This window comes from Lissotriton vulgaris, chromosome 12 (assembly GCF_964263255.1).
Source record: "Lissotriton vulgaris chromosome 12, aLisVul1.2, whole genome shotgun sequence".
NCBI classification, from domain to species: domain Eukaryota; kingdom Metazoa; phylum Chordata; class Amphibia; order Caudata; family Salamandridae; genus Lissotriton; species Lissotriton vulgaris.
In genome coordinates, this window is record NC_141700.1 from 563,073,072 (window position 1) to 563,100,850 (window position 27,779).

General features: G+C 47.0%; 1 protein-coding gene across 1 annotated transcript in view; it reads left to right on the top strand.

The window, feature by feature from the left end:
- The first annotated feature begins 222 nt into the window (after positions 1–222).
- SF3B4 (splicing factor 3b subunit 4) overlaps positions 223–27,779 on the top strand; it is a 74,613-nt gene continuing 47,056 nt past the window's right edge. The window contains exon 1 of the mRNA XM_086945376.1: positions 223–330. Coding sequence (XP_086801502.1) covers positions 297–330 — 34 coding nt within the window. The 5' untranslated portion in view covers positions 223–296. The remainder of the gene's footprint in view (positions 331–27,779) is intronic.

The window sequence follows — 27,779 nt, forward strand, 5'->3', positions numbered from 1 at the left end:
TATCTAGCACATTAGTTATAATACCATAATTGTTCAATCGAACAAAGCAATACAAACAATTTTCTTCCATTTGGCACGGGCGCTCCCCGGGTCGATATAAACAATAACTTTCTGACACCTTTCAAGATGGCGGCGGCAGAAGAGAGCAAGGTTTTCGTGCTTCGCCATTCCACCTCTTTGAAGCGCGGTAACCGGAAATGACGTTCTCTCAACGTCCTACTCCCAATCAGGGGGTCAAGGGTTAGAGGCGAAGTAAGCACTTCCGGAATCGGGTATTCTCCGGTGTACGTTGAATAATGGCGGCCGGCCCTATATCGGAGCGAAACCAGGGTGAGTGCCGGGCTTTAAAAATAAAGTGAAACGCGTCGTGGGTGGAGCGACAGAGCCAGCCATGAAAAATGTATTCGCCTGAAGACCTAGCAGCCGGGTTATGTTATAACCTCTCGAATTGCCTCCCGTGCAGTGAACGTAGATGACTGTGGAGGTTCTAAGTAAAACTGGCAACTTGGTCCAGTGTGAGCCCAAGTGCGTGTGTGTGGCTGTACTTGGTACTCGAATTTGACACTGCTGGCACAGCCTGTCCCAAACACTATATGCTCCGTACCTTCCTGTGCACGCCTCTACTTTCCTTTCCCACTTTTACAGCTGATCCTACAGCACTTACCACTCTTAATATGCCTAATTTCCTACACTATATGTCCTCTTCACGTGGCTGCTCTGTTGCATATCTGTAGTCCTCTCTTCCGCTCTATCGTTGTCTTCATACTGACTGTGCCCCTATTCATGACTGTCCTGCTTGTGCATCTCTCCCACCTCCGCTTTTCCCTTTCTGCACATTAACTGAGCCCCCTCAAACACGTCTTCCCCTCCTTTTGTCTCTGGCATTTTTCCTGCATGGTCTTTTCTGCATTTTGAACTACATTAGCATTCCTACCCACCCTACTTCTCATTCCCTCCGTGCATACTCGCCGTCCTAACCCCACCTGTCCCTGCCTGTTCATTGACTCCCTTGCCCTCCGCCTGAGCCTGCTTGTGCCTCTCTTGTCCATGTACTCCTCCCTCTCTGCCTGCTGACCATCCTACCCGTCCCTCCATCTACTTAATGCCTATCATTCCTTTATTTTACCCATCTGACTTGGGAACCATCTACTCTGCTCGCTGCTAGTGCTTTCTCTCTTCCTACCCTATGTGCACACTGTCACCCGCAACTGTGCATACTTTCATTTTTACATGTGCTCATCATTTTACTTGCATGCTCTGCTCAATACCTGTATCACTACTTTTTTCCTCTGCTATACCCCGTTTGTTAACCCTCCTGTTGTACTGCTCCAATTACATGCCTACATGCTCGCCGGCTGCCCCATTTTTGTCATATTACATTGTTGGTACTTGAACATTACTTTTTCAAATGTATTAGGCACCACATATTTCTTTGATTTCGTAATGCTGCTATTGCAGTGTGATGACTGAACCCGAATAAAGTTTTAATGACTGACTGACTGACTGACTGAAGGGGTTAATCAGTTCACTGAAGCCCAGTTGATCGCCTCAGAAAGATGAAGGGCAGAATCCACCCCAGAGACATTGTAAACTTTCTAATATAATATTACTGTTATCATATTTGGTATTTATGTAGTGCCTACCACACATGTGACCAACGGGGTCCACATATCTCTGTAGACAGCTACCATCCTGTGGCCAATTTTCCCATTCTGGTTTTAATATTGTTTGTTGTGGTGAGCCAGAATAGAGCAGCTATGAATTTGTTGGTGTTCTACTTCGTGGACATAATTCAATTCTTAGAAACTGTAATATTGAAGTGCAAATTAATCTGACTGTACATTGGTATTCCATTTTCTCGCAGCCTTTTTAATTGGTGTACAAACAGCAATTATCCCCTTTTCAAATTGAGAGCCACAGGCTCCCTCAACCTACCCTGCTGGGTGAAGGTATGAGGGGCCCATCCATGTGGCTGCATGGCAGTTGTCTGATATGACCCTCCTACTTCTCGAACATTGTTCCTATTCCCCATGTTGGATGCTTCTGTAACCCCTAGTGAAGGGAATCTTGCACTAATAAGTAAGCATAACACTCAATCGCAATGCTAAAGGAGTCCCTTTTGTTAAAGTTAGAGCTGTTGGCGTTGAAAATGTTTTTTACTTTTGTTTTTTTATTTGCAGTGGAGGAATTATATTTGCATAGCAGTATTGCTAATTGTATAAAAAAGCAAAAGTAAAAAACATTGAACAACAGCTCTAACTTTAACAAATGCAAGATCTATTTCATACAATGGGTCTTGCAGTTATTGACATTATATATGCCAATGTTTTTAGGTCTTGCCTACGCAGCGCGCATGCGCTGCATAGGAGGAATCGATTCGCATTTCCGCCCAAAAAACGCGCACGCTTTGCATTATTTTCAATTGCTGGCGGCATCTGTTTGTAATTATCTTGCAAACAGATGGTGATCCTGCTTGTTCTGGTAAGGGAAACGCTGTGTGGGTCTGGTTTTTTTTTTGTGCCAGTCCGTTTCTGCAATGGGGCGATGTGAGGTGGACAGTAAGGTCATCATTTTCACGAGAACACAAGTGTCACCATAAACAATGCTATCATAATGCAGACAGTGTTTCCAGATAACATGCACACGGTGCGAAGGAGCAAACTTCACCAGGGAACTATCTGCTCACGCTGTTCCGGAGGGGTGTCAAGTGTCATTACCGATAAGCCCAACGGTCCGCATCAGCAACCGCAGCTATAGTCCGGCAGAGAAAGGCTCGGTGTTTCCTGCTCCCGCCTACCCCTCTGCCACCTCCCACACGCCGCTCCGCCCCTTCCCTACTGCTCACAGCAGAAGTCTCAAGAACTGGATCCAAGCTGAATGCATCGGCCGAGGCTGCCTCTCTGCCCTGGAAGCAGCTGCTGGACCCGGAACAGACACATGACCGGGTTGCCTGGGGAGGCATCTACCCTACGGCCCGGATTACACCTGCTCCTGCTAAAATGTACTTGCCTAATTGATGAGACAGGCAATTAAGAACAGATACAAGCTACAGAATACTCACATAATTACACTCTACTCCAGAGGTCTTCAAACTTTTTTGCTCTGAGCCCCCCCCTAAGCAAAATGTTTTGAAGTCGGGCCCCCCTACAAAACTTTAAGGCAACGATTGGTGGAGCAGGAAGGGACATGGTTGTGTGCATGGGACACGGCTTATGAGATGATTTCCAGAGTACTTTTTCTATAGCTCATAACCACACTAAGTATGATACTTATAAAACAGCAAATGCATCAAACAAAAACACGTATGGTCCCAAAAATACTGCTCCCCATAATTGAGGTGTTGTGAGCCCCTCGCACTCTTGGACCGCAATGCAACTACACCTGCTGTATTATTGATTAACAGCAGTCCTGAGAAGCAGGCTATCTCCTTTGCATCTTTGACCTCTTCCCCACCATGCCTGACCATCACTCCGATTTTGAATAACGTTCTTTGTCCCTTTCAGAAAAAAATTAAGCTCCCACACATTGTCTCCCTTTTTCTGCAAAGTCGCCCTCGGTCCTAATGCTAAAAAGGAAAATAAGCACCCATGCCCCTTTTTAGGTCGAGCCTACTCTATTCCGCAGGAATGAGTATAATGCCGCTAAACCACTACTTCACCCAAGGCTCTCCTCAAGCGGATTTTCAACAGTTCACGAGAATTCACAAGCTCCTCATGCACAAGCTCTCATCAAAGGCAGCCCAGCCTCCCTCACACAAGCTTCTCCCAGCAGGCAGCCCACCCCCCTCCCTCTCCATATGGTCGCTCCAGTTGCAGGCAGCCCACCCCCTCCCTCTAATCTGACATCTGCCAGAGCCTTCTGCCTATCAGCCTCCCTCCCACCTCCCCCCTAATTGCTTTAGTTGTCACGGCCTCAAGGCCGTGAGCTACTTCAAAGAGATCTGCTCCGCAGCTAATCAGCCTGCCCTACCCCCTCCCTGTCTGTGCCTTTATCTCCGTGCCCCTCAGCCCATCGCAGCCTGCCCAGCCTGTGCCGTCTCTCCCTACCCCTTAACCCTGCGGTTGACATCTCATTGATTGCATCAGTGGTAGTATGTTTTTTCTACAGCTCATCACTCTCTGCACACACAGCATTCTCTGTGACATCCCCAGGGCTTTTCATACTTTGTGGAAAGATTGCAGTCATTAGGCAAGATAAATGCTAGTTCCCTTAACACATTGCATGCCTCTCCGGAGTGTTAAGATCAACGCCGGTCTTCCCTGCCCACTGCTTCACACTTCACGACCGCCAGGCCGTGACTCGCATTTTTTTTTTTCTTCTGTGTGTTATTTTTTTTTGTTGTTATCAGATTGGCGTCCGTGCCTTCTTTAGTGAGTGCGCAGTCTGTGTAATAACCATCACTGCGACTTGCCTTGTTGTACTCTGATGGATTAACGGCCCCACATTGCTATGGCATTTATCGAACAAAGGGACGACATGCATGTATGTCTGTGAGGAATATATTTAAAAATAAATGTCTGATGAAGTGGCTGGTTCAGCAAAGAACACAAGAACAGTAAGTTGCAGCATTGCACGTTTAGCACATTTCTTCTCGGACATTGTTTATCTGTGCGCTTGAGCATTCCTGCTGCCACTTTGGTTGGTTTCCCAAGTAGCAGTAGGCAATGCCTATGACACAGACCGTGGCAGCGGAGCGAAAAGTACACTTTTTATACACTCCAGTACCAACATATTTTGGTGCAAATCCAGTATTGTATCAGAAAAGTTTAAGGGTCCTTATTTTAGGCCCCCAAGTGGACATCTCCTGCTGATGAGGCGCCTATATGCTCGGGTGATGTGAGCGCTATAAAACACAGGTTTTGGGCACATTATATATGACCTGATCAATTTACATACAATGTGCACATTGAATCTAATTTCACCGCTTGATCATGACAAAACACGGGTGCACCCTTTCTTTCACGCTAGATCAGATTACCGGGATATTACAGGCTGGATCTCACTGCAGAGAAACGTAAGATCTATATTCACCCGGGTGAAAATGCCATTGGCAGTTACAGTTAATTTCGCTTTGATCCCAGCGCTGCTGCAGGGGGTGTTGAGCATGTACCGATCTGCTGTGGAGAAACTTCCGGTTAATTCCAGTGGCCTCTTGGAGCTGGCTGTTGATGCCTACAGGCTGTGCCTAATTTTTAAAATATTCTCTGTCGGCGCCCACATTTTCTCAGAAGCATACTAGTGCGATGCCGAATGTCGTGCGTTGCCAAATATTAGGGTCATATTTCACCTCTGCCTCTTTCTGCCACTGACATACCCTCCCCCGCCCCTTTGTCATGGACTCGTTTTCATCCCTTTTGTTTGTTGTTGTAGTTTTATATTGCCCAATCTGCTCTACTTCATGCCCATGCAGACATCTCCCGCAGAAAGTAATCTCCTGAAGGGATCTTTTTTAAAGCTGCAGGTTTCAAAATCATTCCCAGGAAGGACGTGAAATGATATTGTTTTATAAAGCGCAATAAAACCCAAGGTACCAAAGCGCTATTGCGAGACAGACAAATCTACAGAGTGAGAGAACCAAATTTCCAAATGCGTTTTAAGGGAGTCTGCTTCAGAATTGTGAGTGGGCTCTGCCTTTCATCCTTCTAAAGTAGATAAAGCAAGCAGCATGCATTAGAGCCACACCTCCCTCATTTACTGATCTGATTGTTCCCAAACCAGGTTTCTTTCGCTTTGCCAACACCCGCCACAGTGTTTGGAGCAGGTCTTCAAATTGCATGCACAGAAGACCTCTCTCCCATCCGTCCAGTACATTACAGATGGGACACAATATTTCACGCCCCTTCAGCGCCCTCTCACACCCTCTCATACCCTCACCCACTCTCACACCCCCTACCCCTCACTCACCCTCACACCCCCACCCCTTCGCCCTCACACCCTTGCACCCCTCACCCTCACAATCCCTCACCCTCACATCCCCTCAGCCTCACACACCCTCACTCCCCCTCACCTTCACATCCCCTCACCCTCCCACACCCTCACCCCCCGTCACCCTCACACCCTGTCACCCTCACACCCCGTCAGTCAACCTCACCCTCACACACCCTCCCTCACCCCCCTCAGTCACCCTCTCACACCCCCTCACCCTCGCTCCCCTCACCCTCACACACCCTCACACTCTCACCCCCTCTCACATTCACACACCCTCACTCATCCTCACACTCGCACCCCCTCACACCCCCTCACACACCCTCACATCCTCTCACCCTCGCACACCCTTGCCCTCACCCTCACTCACACACACACACCTTCACCAGCATAGCATAACAAAACAAAGCATAGGATAGCAAAACATAGCATAACAAAACACAACAAAACGTAGTGTAGCATAACAAAACACAACAAAGCATAGCATAACAAAACAAGGGTTAGCATAGCACAACAAAACATAGCATAACAAAGCATAGCATAGCATAACAAAACCTAGCATAACAAAACATAGCATAGCAAAACAAAGCATAGCATAATAAAACATAACAAAACATAGCATAACAAAACAGCATAACAAAGCATAGCATAGCATAACAAAACATAGCATAGCATAACAAAACATAACATAGCATAACAAATCAAATCATAGGATAGTAAAACACAGCATAACAGAACAAAACATAGGATAGCAAAACAAAACATAGCACCACCACAGCATCACTCAGGGGCAACACAACATCACTATGCGCTACCACAGCATCACTGAACACCACAGCATCACTCATTCGCCATCACAACATCGCTCAGCGCCATCACAGCTTCAATCTGTGCAACCATTCAACAACACCTGGTTCAAATATGTTCTCTTAATGTTTCAAGCTTTATTACAAATGTAACAAAAAGATGTTAATATTTCACTTCTGTTCTTAGATTTTCGTCACAATAAAATACACTGAACATAATCTTCACAAGAGTTATTTACAAAACTTTAAGCTATTGCCATTATAAATTACAATAACTTTTATATAAGTATTATTGAAAAAATTAAAAGTCATTGTTATTTGTAATATCAGTACATGTAAGTCACGTAAATACAACACATATTGCGTTACAAATGCTATAGGTGTCACATTGGCGAAAGTTCTAACTATTGGCATTGTAAATGACAAAGCTATTAATTTCGCTATTTTCAAAAACATAAATAAAAAAATTGTCATTTACAATACCAATAGATCAAACTTTCCTAATGCGAGACCTATTGCATTGCAAATGCTTGTTTAAGGTTGACAGTGATAACTGTGATGCATTGGGCCCCAGTCCTGCTGCATATGCTTAATTATTGATAACCAGCAGTGGCCACTTACACACCTGGCAGCAGTACCTGCTTCACTAATGAATTGCCTTTTTTAAAGAAAAAAGGGGGGGAAAAAGGCCACTTATATTACCGCATTTGCTACGTAATCCATCATGTGCTGCATAGTACTGCAGAGCCAATTCTTCAATGCTGTAAACTAGTACTTACAAACATTCTATTCTGGAGCCTAGATTTATGTATTTTCAATAATTCTGCTTAATTGTGCAGTACAGGAAGACAAATACATTCTTGTTGCACACTTATGTTTTTAAGTGAACCTAGTTCTATGTATGTTGCGGTTTATTTTGCTGCACTTTTTTTGTGGTCTTCTGCAATGTTTTCAAAATATGTTGAGCGTGGATTAAGCAGCCATTTAATCTCTCAAACCTACTTTGGGATGGGATCACCACGGACACATTATTGTTGTTGTCATTAGTCCGTTTGAGCTCAGGTACAAAAAACAACTATCTGCTTATTGCCGCGCAGATTAATATGTCCTCACAGCACTCAAACAAACATTAACTATTCCCTTTGTCGCTAAACAATTCCCACCCCTTAAAAAATTTATTCTTTAACTTCATCTTGACAACTTCTGTTCGTGACAAACCCTTTTGCACTTTCTCCTGACTCCAATATTTCTTTGCACCGAACCAGCCTATCTTGCCCTGGACCAAGCTTGCCGTCCTTTCATTTCACCATTCTCCTCTTACTTTCCTCTTACTTTCCTTTGCTCTTTTCCCTGTTACCTCTAAATTCGTCCTTAGTGCCTTTTGATGAGCTTGACCCCTAATACCCAAATACCTCTTTCTCTGACTGCATCTCTTTCCCAGTGCTTAACCTGCTGCTGAAGCCTTGCGTCCCTGTGTACAGAGTGGGCTGGTAGGCTCAGTGCTTCCCTAGAGTAACTGCTCGGTTGTGAATTCAGCGCTGTGAAGCAATTACCTCTCCCAAATATCACGGGGTGAAGAGGGCAGTACCTAGCAATCCACCCAGTTCCCTGCAAGTCCCTCCGTGTGTGGTGTGCATTTAATCCTCATAGGAAATATCAATTGAATTTACCAACACTGTGTTCTGTAATTACCACATTTCTTATAAACATGCTGAAAAGCTGAAAAAAAACAGCTTCCACAAGATTCGGGACTATGGAAATTTCTGTAATAAAAGTCTAACTATTGATGTTTAGGCATCCTAATAAATACAGCCAGTTCTTAACTCGGTGATATTCTGTGGGTTTTGAAGCACTTATTTTGGTTCTCTTGCTGTTAGCAGGATGTTAGTTAAATTCATTCTTAACCATTCCTCACATAGGTCAGGAACTGAAATGGGGCAAAAATAAAAATACATAAATGTCTTTTGTTTTCAGCAATTGGTAAAGAAACATCATTTACAATGCAATAGCGCTAACTCTCACAAATTCGAGACCGATAGCATTACAAATGATTGTGTTTTTTAGAAACCTTTTTGACCCTGCCAGCACACTTCCTGACCTCCGCCCCCACGGCATTCTGATCACAAGTCTCACAAGGGCTGGAAGTAAATGAAGACAGCCTGGAAATGCAACACATAAAAAACGCGCACTTCCAGGCCATCTTCATTTACATGCAATTGCAGAGACATTTGCGCCCCCCTGTGAACCCATCCACGCTCCCCTGGGGGGGCGCACCCCACAGTTTGAAGACCTCTGCTCTACTCAATACAACATCAGTGCAATCCACATAATATCACTCAGTGCCACGTATTAACATGCCACATAATTACACTCTACTCAATGCAATATAAATACACTCCGCACAACAACACTCAAAACCACATAATTACACTCTACTAAATGCAACATACACTCCACATAACACCGCTCAAAACCACATAATCGCACCATTAAAACACTACTAAATGCAACATACACTCCACATAATACCACTAACTTCCACATAATTACATGCCACATACTTACTCAATGCAACATATATACACTCCACATAATACCAATCAGTGCCACATAATTACAATCCACATAATTACAATGTCCTCTATGCAACACAAAATACCATTCAATACCACATAATTATATTATACTTAATCCAACACACACCCCACATATCACATATTTACACTCTACTCAATACAGCATCAGTACAATTCACATCTCTCACAGCCACATATTAACATGCAACATAATTAAACATAATACTATATAAATACACTACACAACACTCAAAACCATATAATTAAACCTCATAACTACTCTACTAAATGCAACATACACTCCACATAATACCACTTACTAACACATAATTACATTCTATTTAAAGCAACATAAATACACTACACATAAAACAAATCAGTTCCACATAATTACACTCTCCTCAATACAACACAAAATCACTCCGCATAATACAACTCAGTGCCACATAATTATATGCTCCATAATTATATTGCATATTGTGATATGTCTGATGAATAATGCGTGATGGTATACATGAGGTTTTATTCCACTTGCTGTGTCCTTATTTTCATTATTGTTATACAAAATTGTTTGATCTGTTACACTAATTCTAAAATGTGTACTATCAAATTATCTCTGAATAAACAGCTATTGAATAGCACATCAAAGTATTGAACTGTGGTCTGTACTTTGGCTATAAATTCGAGTTACATTGAGTATCAGTATTGGCAATTCTCCCTTGTTTCTTAGTTTTAGGCTCAGCCTTACTGATTAGTCAGCCCTTATAGTTACTTACATTTCCTGAATACAGCATGCCTCAGAGACAGCGCAAGCGCAGCCTAGGCGAGACCTAAAAAGGGCATTCCTGTTTACCCGCTGCTGGTGGTAGTGAATGCCTACTTCAAAGTTTAATTATAAGGCTTACATTATGGTAAGTAAACTATGATTTGATTGCAGACTTTGACCCACTAAAGGTTAAATTCCTGTGTAGAAGACAGAGAAAGGAAAATGTCCGAAGAAAATCCACTGAGAACAATAGGTCAGGTTTTAAGATGAAGAATCCTGCCATCCTCAAAACAGAAGTTTCCCCAGATCCATTTAAGTTATGGACATGAAAAGAATTGCTTTAGGGATCAAAAACTTAATATGAATCCAGTTTATAGATTGGATCAGAGAATATTGTGCAGCATGTATGAACAAGCATCAGCATAGCCAATAGGTCGCGCTTTTGGGACCTTATAAGTATTTAGTTATGCAGCACGATATCCTTGGTGCAACAACATCAACTGATGCATGGGTAAACACTTAAAAGGTCCCAAAAGCGAGACCTATTGGCTATGCCAATGCTTGTTTCAGTGCTAATGGGACACATGAGGGAAAAAAATGCCCTTTCTTAATGTTATGTGGAAGTTTTCCAAATAACATTTTTCTTTTTGTCATCTCATACAAAGCCACTTTATGGGGACCATACCTACAAAAATGTGTTGCCAACAGGTTCCCTCAGTTGTTTCTTCAGGCGTATGTAACTGTGTAATGTGTTTGGACACCAGCCAGGGCAAGGATTTTCAAAGATTTAGGTGAAACAAAGTTTTGCTCTTTGGATGTTTCCTTTCTATAGCAAAAGGCAAGTTTTAGGCTATTTGTTGCATTCTTGCACCTTCTTGTAGAGGCATCTTCAGACAACTGCCTGGAGTCTATACTGTTGCACAGAATGAACACACCTAACCAAGAGTCATTCTCATAAACAGCTAGACTAGTAAGTGTTTCAAATGACATTAACCTGTAACCTGGCGTGACGCCACACATTTTGTTTCTGCAGACAATTTTAATCTTCAGATCTTAGATTTCCATAAATCTGTTATCCTTATACATACATCCAAAAGCCTTTGTACATAGACCACATAAAATCCTAATGTCTTTCTGTCAAAAGGACAATTGAAATAGCTGTAGCTAGTTCTGCAAGACATTATAATGCAATGCAGTTTTCGATACATGCTCGAAATAATACATCCCATGTGGCACTCCTACAAAACAAATGATTTTACTCCAAATCAAATGTCACAAGACAACACACTCCAAGTAAGAAAACTCTATGGTCCTATTAATGCTCCCGTTTTGTAGCTCCTTACAACACCAACAGGTACACCAGCATTAATTCAAACAATTCCAGGATTCTCAAATGTCTGACAATTTTCGGGTCAAATATTTTCACCAATTTTGTAAGTTAATTGTACAAGCTAAATATTTTTGCAAAATAATTAGAACATTGCCTACATTACTCCTACAAAATTGTGTTACCTCTTAACGTGATCAGGGCCATGTGAGTCTCAGTCATAACCATAAAGGCTTATTCAGAATTTATGAATAATTACGGAAGCCAACAAGTAGTTCGTGAAATTCATATTAATAAGGCATCGTATATTGAAAATGCAATAGGAATCAACATAAGGAAACTTCCAAAGCAAGTAACTAGCCAGAGACCAAAATTAACTCAGCAAGAGGACTAACATGGATTCTGCTCAAATAGTTTATGTATCAAGTCAAAGACGGACTAGCGCAGAGTCTGCACAGGTCGGAAAGCAAGAAAAGTCGATGGATAAACAGACCGATGTGGAGTCTGTCTTCATGAAAGTGCGCAAAAAGTATAAGTATAAATCAGCAGGTATAATGACATAGAGACTGCTCAGTTAGAAAGGCAAAATAGATTTAGTACGTCTCCCAAAAAGGGCACATATTATAGGTTCCAAACAGTGAAAATGACACACTCGACATGGTGACATCTGACATCATGAGCTGTACTGATCAAGTTATGAACACATAACTAGTAGTAACAAGCATTTGCAATGCAATAGGTCTCGCATTTGCGAGAGTTTGAGCTCTTGGCATTGTAAATGACAATGCCTTTTATTTATGTGTTGGTTTTTAAAACATAAATAAGGCATTGTCATTTATAATGCCAATAGCTTAAACTCTCGCAAATGCTACAGTCTACAATTAACTATGTGCTTTGTTTGTCCATTAAACTCTGTCAAGTTTGTGACACAAGCTGTACTTCTGCAATTACAGGAAGTGAGTTGTCTTCCAGAGCTTTAGGAATGGTCATTGAAGAATATCTGGTCACCCGTCATGCAGTGTAGGATTGAATACAGAGCTTCCCTGTCACTACTTCACTAGGCTTCACAGCAAGTTGGTTCTACAGAACATGGACATGGATGCTCCATTTTTGCATCCCTCCCCTTACCATGTCCACCTATACCGGCAAGTGCTCTACAGTGCCATGGGGCACTGTAAAAAAACACATAAATCTAGACCACAAGATGGTGGCAGTTAACAAGATTTAACCTCCACCTTCTAAGTGATGTTGAAAGGCAGGAACGCCATATTCTATTCTAAATAAACACTTAGTTGTTTATTCTTTGTCAGGCGTGTTGCTAACACAGCTTTGATGTTTTTTTTGTTTTTTTTAAAGTTGCTGGGCACGGTGTGGTGGGGGCTAAGTAGGTGCACAGTAGGCGTAGACACAACATCTATGCATATTTCCATACTTAGGCCATGTGATAAAGCCGTAGGCCTACATCCACAATTCACTTTCTATTTTATGCAAATGTTGTCCCCTTATATTTAGCAAATGAACGAGGACGTCAAAAGTGAACAAAAGCAATGCAGACGTCTCATGTGGCTAAGCCACTCGACCAAATGTAATGTGGACCTGCTGACGCGGTGAGTGATGCCGAAACTGCAACACGCGTGAATAAGAGAGAGCACAGGGACTGTTGCAGAGACTGCACAATGAGCTGTAAAGAGACAACGAAAAGAACAAGAGGACTGTCCCCCCCCCCCCCCCCCCCCCTGTGGTACCGAGACTTGCTATGAGTGACGCAGAGATTTCACAGGGGAACTGTAGAGTGAGGCACAAGGAGACAGCAGCATGAGTGGCAAAGGGAGTGAGCTGTGAGTGATGCAGAAACCACACTGTGAGGGATAAAGGGACTGAGCCACAGAGGCTGTATGGTGAGTTATTTGGAAACTGTAGAGTGAAACACCCGGAGACAGCAGCATGAGTGGTATACAGACTGGACTGTGAGTGCTACAGGGTCCGCACAGTAGGGTTGCAGAAGCTGATTCTTGAGTGACACTAGGACAGCACAAACAGTGACACAGAGATAGGGCAGGAGAGTGAGTGTAACGGAGACAATACAGAGACTGCACTAAAACTGACACACAGGCTACTGTAAACTACACAGAGATTGCACGATGAGTGGTCGAGAGACTGCGAGTCAGTGATGCAGAGACTGCCCAGTGGGTGAGACAGCAGCATGAGTTACATGGAAACTCCACATTGGGTGCTACGCACACGGCATTATGAGGAACACAGAAACTGCACGTGCATTGCCAGCAGCATCAAAAGATTCGTCAACATTAAGAACAGACAGAGATACACGCCGACCGACAAACGGGCACAGACCGACAAACAGACACAGACAGACACACACACAGACAGACAGACACACACAGTGAAAGAGTGCATGCTTCCCTTTCATAGAGAATAATAAGCAGAACACAGAGCTTGAACAGTAGCAGAAAACATTCGATACTAAACAGCCCTGAAAAAAATAATCTTCAATCGAGTACAAGAACATATACAGCAATAGAACAGTAGAGTGCATTTCCGGAGCCTCACAAGACACAGCACAGCGTAGGCATCAGCAGGGTAAGCCCTCTTACACAGGGCAGGTAGTGAAACAAGCCCCATGAAAAACAAGTACAGGTGCATTATTTTTTTTTAAACTGTATTTTTATTGCAGAATTAGAACACACAATCATTTGTTCCGACTGTCGGATCCATACCCATCCATCTGTGTATCCCATGGAACTCCATTCAAAACCCTTCCACCTTAGTCCTCCTCATTCTCCTGTCTGTTACTCAGTGTTCGTACTATTTCTTCCCAAGCTTGTGCCATCTCCATACTCTTCTCATTAGTAGTACGGGCTGCCTGTCGGAGTCTAACTGTGCCTTCGCTATGGGCCCATTTAAGTAATTCGCTCGCCCATCGTCTACTAGATGGGCCCTCCTTCGATTTCCAATGCCAGGTTATCTCCCTCTGGGCTAGGATGAGACCTAGGTCAATGAATTTACTAGTGGTTTTGGTTTTTTTCGTATGAGGAAACCACAGTAACAGACAAGTAGTCATGTCATAGACCACCTGCCTATCAGTAACTTCGTTAAGAAGCTCCCCCACTTCAGACCAATAGAGCCCTAGTCTCGGACAGTCCCATAGCATATGATCTAGTTCCACATCAGGCATCAAGCACCTAGGGCACGCCGCATCCTGCACCTGGAAATATTTCCGAATCTTCCCTGGGGTAAGTTAGGCTCTGTGCATTATAAAAAAATGCACCTGCTGGAAGCGAGCATTTCTGCACCCCTTCCAGGTCCTCCTCAAAATATGACCCCATGTTGTGTCCGGGATGGGTTTCCCCACACTTGTCTCCCATTTTTGTTTGAGAACCGTTAGTGGTTCCAAACCCTCATGTAACATTTGAGAATGTAGGCAAGTAACCGCTTTAAACGTGCCCGCCGCCATTACCACGTATTGGCAAGCCATCGTGGTCCTTGGTTCTGATTGCCCAGACTTCCAATGCTTCCGTATCGCCTTAGTTACAGCCATGTGCAAGAGGAAGCTCCCGTCGGGGAGACCAAATTGATCCTGTACCGCCCTAAACGGTAACAACTCACCATCAGCAAAGAGGTCACCAATCATGTGAAGCCCCAATTCCTCCCACTATATGAGCGGGGACCAGTCCTCTCCGTGTGGCAATGCCGTCAACATGCCCAAAGGGATTTCGGGGGCGTACGGGTGTGCCACTCCCGCCCTCTTCTGGCTTTTATTCCAGCACAACCTCAGGGTCTTCTCCTCTAGGGTTAAGTCCCACACCTCAAGCTGTTGCTGCATGACGATATACGAGAGAACATGCCTCTGTATTCCCGTCCCACGGGTCTGTTCTGGGACCCTAAATTCTCGAGCCACACTCTGTGTAAGGATCTGCAGCTGCGCCGCTAGGTAATAAAGTTCGAAGTTAGGAACTGCTAGTCCCCCTTCCGATTTCGGCCTTAACAACGTATCCAGCGCCACTCGTCGCCTCCCGTGTCCCGATAGAAAGTCAATGGTGAGCGTTCGTAACTCTCGAAAAATCTGTGGAGGTATGCAAAGTGGCAGCGTACGGAAATAATAGACCAAGTGAGACAAAGCTACCATTTTGAGCAGCGCCACTCTCCCCACCACTGAAAGGGGAAGAGTTGCCCAAAACGCCGTACAGCTTTTCAGGGCCCCTTATACAGCGTCCTATGTTCCCCTCCAACATGCTATCCGCCCCATGATAAATCCGAACTCTCAGATAGGTAAAGCACGATCGCTCCCATATCAGATCAGCGTCTAGTTGCGGCTGTGGCATGTCCGCTCTCATAGGGAAAATGCATGTTTTATTCCAATTAACTCTAAGGCCCGACAGTGTCCCAAATTCTGTTAGTAGGCCCACCGCCCCTCTTAGTGCCACTGTCGTGTCCCCCAAGAACAACAGCAGATCGTCTGCATACAATGAAATATAGTGCGGGATTTCACTACACACAATGCCTCTGTATGGTATCCCCGCCCTAGCGTGGATCGCCAGTGGTTCAATTGCCAGCGTGAGCAGCAGGGGCGAAAGTGAGCACCCCTGCCTCGTTCCTCTCCTCACCGGATACTCTGAGGATATTACTGAACCCAGTCGCACCCTGGCGGTTGCTAAGGAGTATAGGACCTTCGTCCAACGTCAAAATTGCACGCCTAAACCAAATTTCTCCAGCACCCTATCGAGGTACTCACATTCCAGGCTATCGAACGCCTTTTCTTTGTCTACGGGTAACAAGGCCGGCCGCCTATCCATATCCAGGTCGCTCCCCAACACTCGCATGAGGCGGTGGATTTTAATCGAGGTATTCCTAGTCGGAATAAACCCTGCCTGATCCTCATGGACCAGAGCAGTCATGTGGGGCAGCAGCCTCGTGGCCATTATGTGGCTCAAGATTTTATAGTCCACCGTCAACATAGATCGCGGTCTATAGGAGGTCCCATCACTACTCTCCCTCCCAGGTTTCAATAAGGGGACGACCAGCGCCTTTCTCATGGACTTAGGAAGGAGGCCCTGCTCCATCGCTTCGTTGTACACCTCCAATAGGCGAGGCGCCAGGATGTCTATGTATTTCGCGTAAAATTCTATAGGGAGTCCATCCACTCCTGGGGTCTTGTTCCGAGCCATCTGCTTGATCGCTCCCCTAATCTCGGTCAAGGTTATCGCCTGACCCAGTGTCTCAGCATCCTCCTCATCTAACTGTGGGAGCGGAATCCCCTCTAGGTAGCCCTCTATGTCCAGCTTTTCCGCTTCCAGGTGACTTTGATAGAGTGTCGTGTAGTAGCTCAAGAAGCGCGAGACAATCGCAGTCTGGGAATAGACCAGTTCTCCCGTCTCTGTACGCATGCTCAAAACCGGGCACCCTCCTGACACCGGGTTCGCTAGACTCGCTAGAAGTGTGCCCTCTTTGTCCCCTTCAGCATGAACCTTCACCATATATTGTCTATAATCATAGCTCCGTAATCTCTCTGTTTCTGCCGCTACTAGTTCTTTAGCCGCTAAGAGCTGCTCCTGCTGTCCCTTCTGCTCTGGTCTCTGCCTCTCCAGTTCCTGCAGTGCCCCCTCTGCTTTTCTGACATAAGCCAATACCACTGTTCTTTCACCTGAATATTTACTAATGCACAACCCTCTCAATACTACTTTAAATGCGTCCCATTCTATTCCTCTAGTAGATGCTGTCTCCCTATTCACAGCGAAGTAGCGTTCAATGCCATCCCGTATTTCAGAACTAAAGACCTGATCATCTAGAGTGTCTGAACGTAGTCGCCAGGCCGGGATCGCGGCCCTCCCTTGCTGCCATTGAAAGGACACCAGCTGAGGATTGTGATCGGAGATGGTCCTAGCTAAGTACGCAGAATGTGTTGCCAGACAAGCTAACGAGTGGCTATATAAGACCGCATCAATTCTAACATGCAGTTCATGGAGCGCGGAAAAGAAAGCGTAATCCCTGTCCTCGGGGTGGTGCCCCCTTCATATGTCATTTAACCCCCACCTGTCTTGCCATGCTGCTCTCCGTTTCGCTAACCTGCGTACCTGGGAATCAACCAGTGGTGGGTGTGACCTGTCCAATGTTATATCAGTGATCAAATTAAAATCCCCTCCCATTATCACCTGACCCGCCAGAAAATGTGCCAACGTCCCCGAGAGTATGTCTAAGAATCGGGGCTGATCCGCGTTCGTGGCATAAATACTACATAGCACCACATCTCTGCCATACAATCTCCCTTCAACCGCCACATACCTGCCCTCCGGGTCAATAACACTGTTCGTGGCTTGGAAAGGAATCCCCGCCCTCACCCACACCAAGACTCCCCTGGCAAATGCAGAGTAGGCAGTGCCAAACACTTGGCCCCGCCATCGCTTCTGCAACGCAGTACACTCCTGCTTGGTAAGATGGGTCTCTTGAAGCAACGCTATCTGAATTCCACGTCGCACCAAGTATGCATGCACCTTGTGGCGCCTGAACATAGTATGCAATCCACGTACGTTCCATGTAATACATTTCAATTCAGATAATGTCCCCATAGCAATAGTCCCTCAGCGTCTCCCCCTCCAAACTTCGCCAGCCCACACTAGAACCACTGAACCCCGAACCCCCAACTCCCCGGAAAACACCCAGGACCCCCCCCAAGAACAGTACCCAATAACACATTATCAGTCCCCATCCAAACTTCCTCAACAAATCACACAACTCTATCCTGCAGTAGTCACTACAGGTTGCCTTAAGGCCAATGGGAAGGTGGACCAGCCCGACAGGTGGCAGCACTTGCCCCAGCCCCTCAATCCCTCACACTAATAAGGCACAGCTATAATGTTCACGAACATTACCAAATACTCAAGCACCACCAGGTTCAGTTCTCCAGCAATGGCCCTCATGAGGGTCGATGTAACTTACAAGTCATCAGCCGTTCTGGGCGTCCCTTCCGGGCCCCTAGTGCTGTCTGCGTCCGAGAACTCAGTACCCGAGTGTCTCTTGTCCTCATCGGAATCCGTTCCCCTGGTTGAGTCCTCTCTCTGCGATCCAGTTATCGCCGCCAGAGCCCCTTGTTTGTCCGCCGCTAGTTGTGCGAGCTGTAAGGCTTGTTGGGTCTTGGCTTTCCTGCGGAGACGTTGCGATTGGCGCATCTGCGGTGGTTTAGGCTGTCCTCTGTCTCCCCTGCCCCTACGATCCGTGCCTGCCCTGTACTACTCAAGCCTGGACCAAGCGTCCTCGGACGTTAGGAAAAACTGTGTCAAACCTTCCATGATCACTCTTAATTTTGCTGGGAATAGGAGCGAATATTGGATCCCCTCATCTCTAAGCTCTTTTTTGATAGTCCAGTACGAAGCCCTACGTTTCTGTATCTCTTGAGTGTAATCCGGGAAAAGCGTGACTGAGCTGTTCTCCACCTTGAAAGGCCCTGTTGAGCGTGCGTTCTGAATCAGCAGATCCCTATCCTTGTTATGAAGGACCCTGGCCACTACAGGCCGGGGAGGGCGGCCGGTAAGGGTGGTTTGGCTGGAACCCTGTGTGCCCTCTCCAGCGTGAAGAAAGAGGAGAGGCCCTCCGCGGCAACTTGCGTTTTGAACCAGTTCTCCAGATAGGCTATCATGTCCGTTCCCTCTATTTTCTCTGGCAGGCCCACCACCCATACGTTATTACGCCGATTGCGACTTTCGGAATCTTCGGCCAAAGTCGCTAGGCGTTGCAACGCATCTTCCAGTTTACGTTCCACTGTCACCACCACTGGTTTCAAGTCTTGAATGACCGATTCAGTTTCTTTAACCCTGACCGCCAGCTTTGAATGGTCTGCTCTCAGGAGTCCCAGCCCCGTCGCCACTTGTGTTATATCCTGGTGCAGGGAGTCCTTCGTCGCTGCTATAGCTTCCAGGATTTTATCTAGGCGTTTATTCAGCCTCTTTTCTGATATCGTGCCCTCATCGTCCTCGCCGCCATCTCGGGCGCCGTCCTGCTCCACCGCGTCCTCCGCCTTATTCTTTGGTTTCATCTCGATGTATAGGGTGGACCACTGTTCCGCAGGCGGAGAACTTCCAGCGCACCTACACCGCTGCCAATGTCGTCTTGGGCTACCGTGGGTGCGGAATGCAACCAGCTGGGACCCTAAATCACCTGCCCGTGCACTCCATAGTCCCACTGCACTGCAGAAGTCACGATCACAGTCCAAAGCACCAGCTAGTCGCCCACTACAATCCACAGTCAGGAGCAAGGTCTTCCTAACCGTGTGGGATCCCTTCGTACCTCGTGCTGCTTCCATGGGCCCCAGCTACTTCTCCGCCTTCATTCACCTCTCCAGTCTTTTTTCCGTTGTCGGCGCTGTCTCCTTATTAGCCCCTCTCAGACTTCCCGATCTCCAGGTAGAGACCCAGTAAAATTCTCATGGCTCACTGGCACTTGTGGTACTCAAAACAGCAGTCGGCCAAATTCCGTGCAGTAAACGCGGCGCCCCGAGGTCACCTCCCCTCACCAGCTATGGGCAGGCAGGTATGTCCTCTTACTGCGCCATAGTTCTCCGTTGGGCCGTACTACGGTGCCTCCCTTCACGCAGCCTCGCTGTCCGTGTACATCCGGACCCCGGCTGTGAAGCGCTACAGGCCTGCCCCGTTCCCACCTCCGTAGCGCCGGGTCTAGGTCCGGGGCACTCCACTCACCAGGGGCCCCAGGGCCATCTTGTCGTCCGCCGCACACCCTCCGGTTCAATTCGCAGGGCTCCCGGCGTTCGTCTCTTCTCGCACCACAGGCCAGGCTGCAGGGCCTCCCAGCTAGCTCACCTTTGTGCACGGGCCGTCCGTTCTTCTCGCTCCGGCTCCATTTAGGCTGCGTAGCACGTGAACCGCCACAATCGTTCCCGCAGGCAAGGCCCTCGTTCACTGTCTGGACGGCACCACACCACCAGTCCGCCTGGGAACCGTCATTGCTCGCTGCTACTGGTGCGAGACTCTCAGATCATTCAGTTTGCTGGGCGCCATTTTGTAGGCTCTGGGCAGCGTACCAGCTCTCTGCCTCCAGGTCCGTTAATCGCACCAGCAAGTATTATCGGTACCCCCTCAGTATAGGCCACCGGTCATGTTTTGCGTGTACTCGGCGATCAGGTCGCCGCGGCTTGGCCTCAGCCACCGACCAACGCCGCCATTTTGCTGCCCTCTCTCCGGCTCCTCCGGCAAGATCTCCTGCAGCTGGGGCACTTCGGAACCTGCTAAGACCACCGCAGCAGGTCGACATGTGCGCTCGGTCGTTCCGGTGTTCGTTTCCGTAATTACTGCTGTTCCACAGGTCTTTTTTCAGGATGTATGTCGGGATCGGGCACGGAGCTAGTTGCTCACGCCGCCTCCACCATCGGCGCATGACGTCATATTTCTGTTTGTCGGAGCACATATTGGTGCAAAACGGCCAGTGCACTCAATGTAAATCAACTTTGTTCTGCCCATTTGTATCGTAGTGGACTTGCAACGTGATCCGAATTTTCAAATATCTTAAGTACAGATCCGTAGCTGTACACGGAGAGGTGTCATTTTCTAAGTCATTATTAATGTCTAGAAGATATTTGAAACGATAAGCCAAAGGGTGGTAAATGTAACAGCCTTGACATCATATTGAAACTGAAACATACGTCGATATGTAGGTGTTTGGAGGAAAGAACAGCAGGAAATAGTGCCCATGTTGAGACAGGTATTCCAGGCGCCTGCAGAGAATACAGGGGCGCACGCAGGATTAAGAAGTTTATGCAGGTCACTGAGATGGTTCTGGAGGGTCTGGAGCCTCTAGAAGTGGTACGTCTGAAACCACAGCTCCGGCCTGAACCCACTGAGCTCCCTTATGCTTAAGGGACTTGTGGAAACCAAGCTATTCGCTTGGTTTGGCATAATGCCTCAGAATAAGAGTGTGAAATTGGTCAGTCCTCAGATTGATGGTGATTTTTCATCATATATCATGGCATTTAGTCAAGTGCCCAGAAGTCGCAGTGTAAAAATACAAATTTCTGTCCCCGAAGCTGGATCAGTGGTTGATTTGGATCACTAGTTTTATAACGGATGCACTTTCCCTGGTTGACACAATCTGCAGCAAAGACCTCCATACATTGAAGGGGAGGGGCATGCTGTGTGCAGGGCCTTGTCTCCACTTTGCTGTACATACCATATCTGCTGTGGGGAATGCCCCTTCCCTTTGGCATGGAGGCAAACAATTACATCCGGGATGGAATTGCTGCAAACAAAATCTAATTTAGAGCTGCTCTATGTTCTGATTGGCCAGGTTTTTCAGGGTATGCCATGTCACCCGTCTTAAAATGAAACCACACAACACACTGAAAAGAGATAAAGTGCATTCACATTTGATTTAGTCAGCGGCTTGAATCCCTCCAACTACCGGCGACCGCTCCTTTAATTAATCGTGCACAAATAAATAGGCACTGGCAGGCTCCAAACACATTTTGCATGCAGAGCACGTTGTCTGCCTGCATGGGAGAAATTGACTGACTCTGCTGTCTCTGTTAGCAGCTGCACAGTGCAGCATGATTATTTTAGACCGCTGGCCTGAGAAAGGTGTTGTGCCATGTGTGATACTAGTTGTCTGTGACTTGCAGCGCTATGTGCTGGAAGTCTGTGAGTGAGGTGGGGTGTGTGACTTCGTGTATGCGTTTGCATGGAACCTTTGGAGGAGAAAACCGGCAAGCCTAGCACAAACTTGGAACTTTAATATTACCCACAACTCAGTGAATGCCCCTCGCTGATTCTATGACTAGGCACACACCTACTTGATGAAATTATTCAATTGCAGCGACGGGCCGCAGGCGGCCAGCTCGAGAGCAGCTGCATTTCCAAGGCTGTACTCTTCTCTCTGGTGGCTGGCCGCCCGCTGCGCATCAAGTTCGCGCAGGCCGACTCAGCTGCACAGAGTCAGTAGTAGGTAGGTGTCCAGGTGCTCTCAGGGACCGTGAACAAACCACTCTGGCCGACGCAGTGAGTCCACATGTTGTGACTAATTATTGGACATCCGCCCCGATCATTCCTGCCATTCCGGTTTGCCCTCGGTGGCTGATAGGAGGGGGCATGCTGCAACAACGCAATTAAAATCGATTTAAGGTTCCGGTGGCACAGGGCACAAAGTGGGCATGCCGCAACAACGTGATTAAAAGCGTTTAAAGCGCCACAGGCATAAACTTGCCTTCTGCTGGGGCGGGACTACATCCCCCAGCATTCCTACACTTCCTGTTTACCCTCAGTGGTGGTGAGGAGGGGCCACGCCGCAAAAACGTGCTTAAAAGCTCTTTAAGCTTTCTGTGGCAGGGACGCTCCTGGGACAAAGGCGGGTCGGTCTTTCGCCTGACAGGGACCAGAAGAGATGGCAATAAAAATAAACCAGGAGTCTGGGGAGAGAAGCGGAGGGGGCTCGAGGCACATTGCTGGTGCCTGCCCCCACCGTCTACCAAGCCCGTGCAGCTGCCACCACCGAGGGACAAGAGGAGTCCGATAGACCCGGTGAGTGGGGTGGGGGGGCTGTGTGTGTGCGCTTGAGCCCGTGAGTGGGGGGGAACCCGTGAGTGGGGTGGGGAACCCGTGAGTGGGGTGGGAGGGGGGTGCGCGTGTGTGTGTTATCCGCTTCCTGGCAATGTGGGACAGGAGATGTGCACGGCGTCTGGGTGAATGCGCGCGCTCACATGGGAGAATCCCCTGCGCGTGCCGATCCCCTGTCTCACATTCCCAGAAGTGGATGACAATAGATGCTTCACTGGACGCAGTGCTTCGCACTGCTACACCAGCTCGACCTAAAAAACGAAAGTATGATGCTTCAAATAAGACACATTAAGGAACGCCTATGTTTGTGCATATTTATAATCAGGTGCAGATAGGAATTGAAGGAAATAGCACATTTGTGCAACAAATTAAAACAATAGACAATACTGCTACATAGAGTAGACTGGGTATAGAGCCTTGAATTGTTGAAAATACAGGACCTTTCTGCACATGACTTCCTTCTCAAGGAACCAAAATGAATACATTTCAGCTCGACAAATAATCAGTATCATGAAGTGAATTCTGTTTCGCTTATTTTCCGAAAGAGAAAGACACGGAAGAGAAACCTATGGTAGGAAGATCATTCATATAATTTAAAAAAAGCCATTTCTTTCAGTCATTGTAAAACAAAGGTCACTGTAGGCGGACTTCAGCCTCGTCTTGTGAACTGAAGCCTAGTTATACTAACCAAAATAAATTTAAATGGAGCATTATTTTCTGTTTTCATTAAAAATGCCCTGACAAAGACCCTCGAATTTGTTGCAAATATACTAACATTCTGCACATGGCTTACTCTAGGAACACAAAACCATACAGTTTAGATTGACAAAAGGTACCATGAAATTAATTCTATTTTGTTAATTCTGGAATGTACATGTACTACAGAGAAACATCTATGTAGAAAGCGCCTTCGTATAATTTTAAAAAGCACATTTCTTTCTGTCACTCTAAAATAAATGTCTGTGTATGTTAACTTCGGCCTACTTGTGTCAATTGAAGCCTTGTTATCCTAACCAAAGCATATTTAAATCAAGCATTATTTTCTTTTCTTTAAAACTCTGATTTCATAATTCCGGTAAAGGCATAAAAATGTAGACAAAGCTTATCTTGACCCAGAAACTCATTCAGATTCACTATCTTGTGCCTGAGAACCTTCTGAATCAGCTTCAGCTGAAACGGCAAGAAACTTGTAAAGGGTTATAACAAACCTATTGGGAGTAATGCAGTATTAAAAAATATCATTATACATTTAAACAAATGTACATAAATTCCTTAATTGTTAAAAGCGCATCTAAATAAGAAAATCTGTCAAGAATGGTAACGTTAATAGGTCTCGCTTTTGGGACATGTGCCATCAGAATAAATGTGCGGTCCAGCCGAATGACACTGGCTCCATTTGCTTTTATTTATTAGTTCCTAATCCAAGATGGCAGATGCTGCTTGGATCAATGAATAAAAAAAATTATATTCTATTAGCGCAAAAGCGCCAATTAAAAAACAAATGGAATGGGGCATGGGGTCATTGGAGGAGTGGGTGGGGGAGGGAGGTGAAAAGCAGCACAAAGACGGCTGTGTCAGGAAAAGCATAAGGGGAAGAGAGCCCTTTAGTGATATTAAAGATGGTAGAGCTGGGGGGTGCTTGGAGAGAAGCACGCAGAGGAGACAGATCAATATGGAGCGGGAGTGGTTAGAGAAACACAAGAGGTAGATTGTTGGAAAACACATTCTCTCATGGACTAGACCTGTAACCTGAGACGAGAATGCAGCCTGCCCTCGCCACTGTTTAAACAAGACGTGCGGACGGGAGTTGTGCGCGCACGAAAGTTGAATGCAAAAGTGAAACTGATCGCGGTCCAGACGGAGCCTCGGGCGGTGAAAGCAGGCGTGTGCGCGGGCGCGCAAGCGCTAGGCCATCAAAAGCATGGGGTAGCACTTTGAAAACCCCGCTTACTAAATGTCACGCAGGGCAGCGCATGCGCTGGCTCTGGCTCAGGCGAAACCTAAAAATGGAGGAAGTCACAGTTGAATCAGAAGCAGGAGAACCGTAGAGGTCTGGCTTTGAACGCATGTTTGTTTGTATGTATATATTTTTCTAAGGCACAGACCTATCCAAAAGGCAGTGGATCTCTATGAAGGACCAAAGACAAGCATAAAGTCACTGAGTGATGGAGGTAGCTGAGTTGTAGATAATTTATTTGCAATGTGTTTTTTTTAAAGAGGTGAGTCTCCGAATCTTAAATTGGGGGTTTGGGGTTTGCTCTGATGGATAGTGGGATGTTTTGTATAGCATGTCTGCATTGTGATGGTGTCCTGACACCAGGTTTGCTGACAACCACCAGAGATGCTGAGATTTTCTGCAAGATTTGTGTGTGTGCTGTTCATGCTGACTTTGTATACAGTGCAACTGGTTTTGAAAATAGTGCAGGCCAACATGGGGAGCCAATGGGGTTTCATCAGGGTGATAAGGTCATGTATTCAGGTCCTGGGATGTTCTTCAGCATGTAGTATGCTCTTAAGGTGTGCCAGTGTTGAGTTTTGTAGGCCATGGAGTAGGAAGTTTCCACCGTCCAGACTGGAGATTTAATAGAAGTTCTGATGTTTTGTTTCTATAAGAAACTGCTTCACTTTAGTAGAGAGAGCTTACGCCAGGCAGTGTTTGGTTCTTTTCACAGTGTATTACTTGAGGATGAGGTTGGTGAATCCAAACGACTTGGCATTCTGTGTAGTTGAGGTTAGAAACTAATGGTTCATGTCATTGAGCAAGCTTTGTACTGTTTCTTGCTTGGTGTTCTTGATGGATAACTAGAATTATTTTGTCTTGGTTCTATTGAGCTTTGGGTATGCACTGGATGTGAGTGGGGTGGATTGGATTGAGGTGGATTTAGGTCAGTGCGAGACGCAAACAGTGTTTGTCATTGGATGTCTGAAACAGAGAAGACATTTTAAGTCGAGTTGTGCATTATCAGCATATTGGTGAATCTTGCTTCAGTTATCTTCAAGTAGAGCACCAAATGGCTCCATGTACAGGTTGAACATGATAGGAGGTAGTATGGAACCCTGGGGTGCTTGGCAGTTGGTGAACTCCACAGGGTATGGGAAGCGTTTTGGTCATTGAAGTACCCATATGCACAAACTGGTGTAGGTTTGAAAGGTAGTCGGAGAACCAGTGAGAGACATTGCCGGTGAGTCCCATCTGAGGCGGGTTGGGTTGGACTAGGGCGGGTTGGGTTAGACTAGGGCGGGTTGGGTTGGACTAGGGCGGGTTGGGTTGGACTGGGGCTATTTGGGTTGGGTTGGACTGGGGCTTGTTGGGTTGGGTTGGACTGGGGCTTGTTGGGTTGGGTTGGACTGGGGCTTGTTGGGTTGGGTTGGACTGGGGCTTGTTGGGTTGGGGTGGACTGGGGCGGGTTGGGTTGGGGTGGACTGGGGCGGGTTGGGTTGGGGTGGACTGGGGCGGGTTGGGTTGGGGTGGACTGGGGCGGGTTGGGTTGGGGTGGACTGGGGCGGGTTGGGTTGGGGTGGACTGGGGCGGGTTGGGTTGGGGTGGACTGGGGCGGGTTGGGTTGGGGTGGACTGGGGCGGGTTGGGTTGGGGTGGACTGGGGCGGGTTGAGTTGGGGTGGACTGGGGCGGGTTGGGTTGGGGTGGACTGGGGCCTGTTGGGTTGGGGTGGACTGGGGCGGGTTGGGTTGGGTTGGACTGGGGCGGGGCGGGTTGGGTTGGACTGGGGCGGGGCGGGGCGGGTTGGACTGGGGCGGGGCGGGGCGGGTTGGACTGGGGCGGAGCGGGTTGGGTTGGACTGGGGCGGGTTGGGTTGGGTTGGACTGGGGCGGGGCGGGTTGGACTGGGGCGGGTTGGAGCAGGGCGGATGGGATTGGGGCGTATGGGAAGGGATTGGGGCAGATGCGATGGGGCGGATGGGATTGGAGCAGGGCGGGATTGGAGTGGGCGGATAGGATGGGATTGGGGTGGGGCGGGTGGATGGGATGGGATTGGAGTGATGGGATGGGATTGAAGTGGGCGGATGGGATGGAATTGAAGTGGGCGGATGGGATGGAATTGAAGTGGGCGGATGGGATGGAATTGAAGTGGGCGGATGGGATGGAATTGAAGTGGGCGGATGGGATGGAATTGAAGTGGGCGGATGGGATGGGATTGAGGCGGATGGGAATGGATTGAGGCGGATGGGAATGAGGCGGATGGGATGGGATTGAGGTGGATGGGACTGAGGCGGATGGGATGGGATTGGAGCGGGCAGATGGGATGGGATTGGGGCGGATGGGATAAGATTGGAGCGGGGGGATGGGATTGGAGCGGGGGGATGGGATGGGATTGGAGCGGATGGGATGGGATTGGATTGGAGCTGGCGGATGGGATTTGATTGGAGCTGGCGGATGGGATGGGATTGGATTGGAGCTGGCGGATGGGTTGGGATTGGATTGGAGCTATGGGATGGGATTGGATTGGAGCTATGGGATGGGATTGGATTGGAGCTGGCGGATGGGATTGGATTGGAGCTGGCGGATGGGATTGGATTGGAGCTGGCGGATTGGTATGGGAATGGGGCAGATGGGATGGATGGAATTAGAGCGGGTGGAATGGATTGGATGGGATGGGATTGGGGCGGATGAGATGGGATTTGGGCGGGCAGATGGGATTGGAGCGGGTGGATGTTTGAGTAGATGTGACCATATTTATATAGGGCAGAATTTGGATCTCCAGAAGATAAATATTAATGCAGCAATAAGAAGCTGCAATTTCTACTAAAGAGTATCTGTTAAGATTTCATTCTGGCTGAACCTTTTTCTTCATT